The sequence below is a fragment of the Anopheles darlingi genome, chromosome 3 (assembly GCF_943734745.1).
Source record: "Anopheles darlingi chromosome 3, idAnoDarlMG_H_01, whole genome shotgun sequence".
Taxonomy (NCBI): domain Eukaryota; kingdom Metazoa; phylum Arthropoda; class Insecta; order Diptera; family Culicidae; genus Anopheles; species Anopheles darlingi.
Genome location: NC_064875.1, coordinates 22,518,967 through 22,522,734, shown reverse-complemented (window position 1 = coordinate 22,522,734; position 3,768 = coordinate 22,518,967). Strand labels below are relative to the sequence as shown.

At 53.9% G+C, this 3,768-nt stretch overlaps 1 protein-coding gene across 1 annotated transcript in view; it reads right to left on the bottom strand.

Annotated features, from left to right (window-relative positions):
* Positions 1-1,762: 1,762 nt before the first annotated feature.
* The window catches only part of LOC125957635 (toll-like receptor Tollo), a 6,084-nt gene continuing 4,078 nt past the window's right edge, over positions 1,763-3,768 (bottom strand). Inside the window, exon 1 of the mRNA XM_049690480.1 lies at positions 1,763-3,768. This exon is cut by the window's right edge and continues 4,078 nt beyond it. Within this exon, the coding sequence (XP_049546437.1) occupies positions 2,016-3,768 (1,753 nt within the window). The 3' untranslated portion in view covers positions 1,763-2,015.

Below are 3,768 nucleotides of genomic sequence, written 5' to 3'. Positions count from 1 at the left end.
CCTACCGAGTGGCATTGGATTGGATTGGATTGGAAGAAGCCGACCAGACAGACCGTCTGGTGCTGTACCAACGGAATAGATTAAAAATGTCACGACGCGCGGTAGCAAAGGCGCGCTTCGGGCACTGCTGCTTCAGGTTCGGGCTGCCACCACACCTTCTTGCCCTGTCCGCCGTTTGACGTCAATTTATCCGTCTCATTTGGGGTCCGGAGTCCGACGCGCAGAATTCGACGGGAAGACGAGAAGTAAATAGGAACAACCCAGACCTCCCGCTGGGAGCAATTTCAATTCTTCGGCACGCGAATCGTGAAGTTTCCTTTTCGCTTAATTGAACGCTGAAGAGTTCAGGGTTCAGTGGGATGGGTGGGGAGGGAGTAAGGCATCTGTCTGGAATGCGATTGTGTACAGCAGTCCTCGCCCATTGTAGTAGGCTTTGCGGTCATGCAAAACAACGGGGAATCCACAATCCATCCAAGTAGACTTACGCGAGCGAATGCGCCAGTGGTGCTTGATCGTCGTGCCAGAAGTGCTTGATGTTTGCGGTGTCGGCCAATCGGTCCAGCTAAGGTCATTTTAGAATAGTTTAGAGTCAGTTTCCTTCTAGCTCAGTGTCTTATTCGTGACGAGAATCCGATTCCTCAGCATCCAGTATTGTACGAGCAGATCAGTGAAGTCTTCTCAGGCATCAGAAGTCAGCGAAGCGAAGTCAGAATTGCTGGAATACGGAATTGAAAGACGTCGGCACTCGATCGCAAACGTTGGAAGAATCTTCTGTGGCATGCCAAGACCACCCGTTGGTTGTAGCGCTTGATAAGTAAATGAGTAAGTGCAGACGACCACCTGAAAATAACTGAAAACCTCGCAAGCCCCTTATCACTGCCAATAAGAGCAGTGGCACATTGGTTCTTGCCACAAATCTGAAGCTCTCCTCCGCTCTATCAGCCCGGATGTCGCCAAAAACAAGTCGTGAGCTGTGTCGGGTAATTTAGATAACAGTTATTGAACCATTGAACAACGCAACTGACCAGATGACACACGTTCAATCAAGACAAATCACGTTGGTTGAATCACCGTATCCCTCAACAGCAGCAGCAAGATGACGGCATCGAAATTGAAACGATTGCCGGCGTTGCGTCTTATCACCGCCACAGACCCAACGCCGGCTGTACATTGATTGAATTCGGTACATTGCCCACCAACTGTGGTCACCATTCTGTCGAATTGATTACCTTCTCCAACACGCCCTGCTCGCCGATGGTCCATAGAGAGCGGTACTTCAGTGCCCTGTAGTGCCTTTTCATCATTCCAACGAACACGCAGCACGCGCAGTTGCTCCACGATAACCTTTGGTCCGGGACTAGAGCGATGGTCCGCCGGTTCAGCCAGCCAGCTGAAAGAACATCAAACGAATACGAAGGAGCTCTCTTTTTGCTCTACCAGCGCACTCATCAATCAACAACGCCTACACGACGGTGGCCACAGCACACAGGGTTTGTATTGTCGATCGCCGGACCGGACCCTGACAAACGCTGCGGGTTATCAGAGCGCTGAACTGCGACTTCCATATTGGGAATGGAAGGCACCTCCGACTACTGAACCCAATCGACTGCCATTACTGGGATGCTGCACCATCGATGTCATCATGTCATCATGTCGCTTATCAATCCACCAGAGAGGAGTTACTTGGTTTTCGGATTTTTCATCCATTGGGACACAGCGGAACAGCGGAACATCGAACAGAACGAGACCTTGGCTTGCTTTGTTTTATAATGTCTTGTGTTTTGTTGGTTTATTTTGTTAAAATTCGAATCCTAACCTAAAAAGAGTACGTTTTTGGGGCGGGGAGGCGGGAGGGAGGGGGGGTGAGTGAGTGGTGGCAGAGACGCTGTGTAGGATGATATCGCAATTGCAACGCATCTGCACCCTCCGCTCCAATCAGGCTATACATATACATGTGTCCGATCCCGCCTGGGAAAAGGGGTACGGGACCAGACAAAGCTCCTCTAGGTTCAACATTACACAAAATATGGCCGATTGCCGTGATCACCGTTTGGTGGCAGAAGGCGAGATGTGCCAGCTGCCGGAAGATGTGGTTGCCCCTGTTGCTGCTGCTGCTGCTGCTGGCTTTGACTACCACCGATCGAGGATGACGAGTGTATGGACTGGTTGTACTGTGGCTCCGGAATGGTAGAGTACACGTGGCCAAGCGTTCCCGTGCCGCAGTTAAAGTTCGGAACCCCGGGACCACCACCACCGCCAGGATGATGATGGTGATGATGGTGTGGATGATGGTGATGATGATGGTGTGGATGGGGCATCGTCTGCGGAAGGTGAGGTGACTGCGAGGACGGAATGTGCGACTGACCGACGACGCCGCCCGTTCCGACGGAATGCTGATACTGCACGGGATGCAGATGGCTGCCAGGATAGACACCACCGGGGTGCGTTGGTGCCTCGTACTGTGGTGAAGAGGCAGCCGTCGAAGGACCATCGTCATCCTCTGTGTTGTAAGTACTACCGTGCCCCATGCTGGTCCGTGGCTGTGGAACCGGATACGGTTGCTGATGGTGTGCCAAGTGATGCTGTTGCTGCTGCTGCTGCTGGATGCAGACCTCGGAGTTGAGACGCTTGGGCCACGTGGTGGCAGAAGGTGCCGAGGCTCCACCACCGCCCACCATCAGATTGTTCGTCGGTGCCGGTGTGTAGCGGATGTTGATGTTCTTCCGGTGCGATGACTTATTCACCGGATCGCCTTTGCCAATGTCGGGCATGGCGAACCGAAGCTTATCCCAAAACCGTCGATCATCCCACGAAATCACGGTGCAGGTGCGGGCCAGTATGTCCATGATCGGATCCATCGACAGCATCGCACCGGGGACGGAGGTGATGAGGATGAGGCGCTGCTTACGCCTCGATGGTCGCACCAACTCCAGCACCGCCTGCAGTGCCGCCCGGAACTCGGGCTGGGACCACTCGAGCTGCAGGAACTTGACGCTGATGAAGAGGATGAGCTTCCGGGAAGCATCCGCCGCCGATTGCATCGAGTCCCCGAGGAAGCTTGCCGTCCCGTGTACGTCCCGATAATGGAGACACATTCCGTAGCCGTGGTGTTCCAGTTCCTGGCCGATCGGTCCACTGACCATATCGGCATCGGCCGCACTGTAGACGAAGTACGCATCGTACAGCTTCTCGTTGTCTTCGCAGCGTTCCAGCGCACTCAGTGGATCTTTGCAGAGCCTCACACCGTACCGGGAGTGAGCCCAGAGGTACACATCCTGACGAAAGATCAGGACAAGCGTGACGAGCAGCACTGTTAGTAGAAGTCCCGCCAGAACCGCTATCAACAGTGGCAGATAGTCGATAAAGTCCTCATCGATGATCGTACGCTGAACGGTCGGTGTGGCCACGGGAACACCACCACCACCACCACCGCCAGTTGCACCACTGCCAGATCCCCTGTGCTGATGTTGTTGCTGCTCACAGCGACTGATGGCATCCGGTAGAAACAGATCTTTCGAGCAACGTAACTCACTGACCGGAGGTTCCGTTCGCGACATGTTCCGGAACTGTCGATCAAGCCACTCCAGTAACCGTGGCATCGTCTCGCAACCACAATCCAACTGATTCCCGTTCAGCGTGACACCATCGGAACTACCAGCCGGGAGTAGCTCCCAAGGCTTAAGGCCGACGAGCCGATTATCCGACAATGTCAGCACCTCGAGCGATTTCTGATACAGGAACGACTTATTACCGATGGCGGTGAGTGCA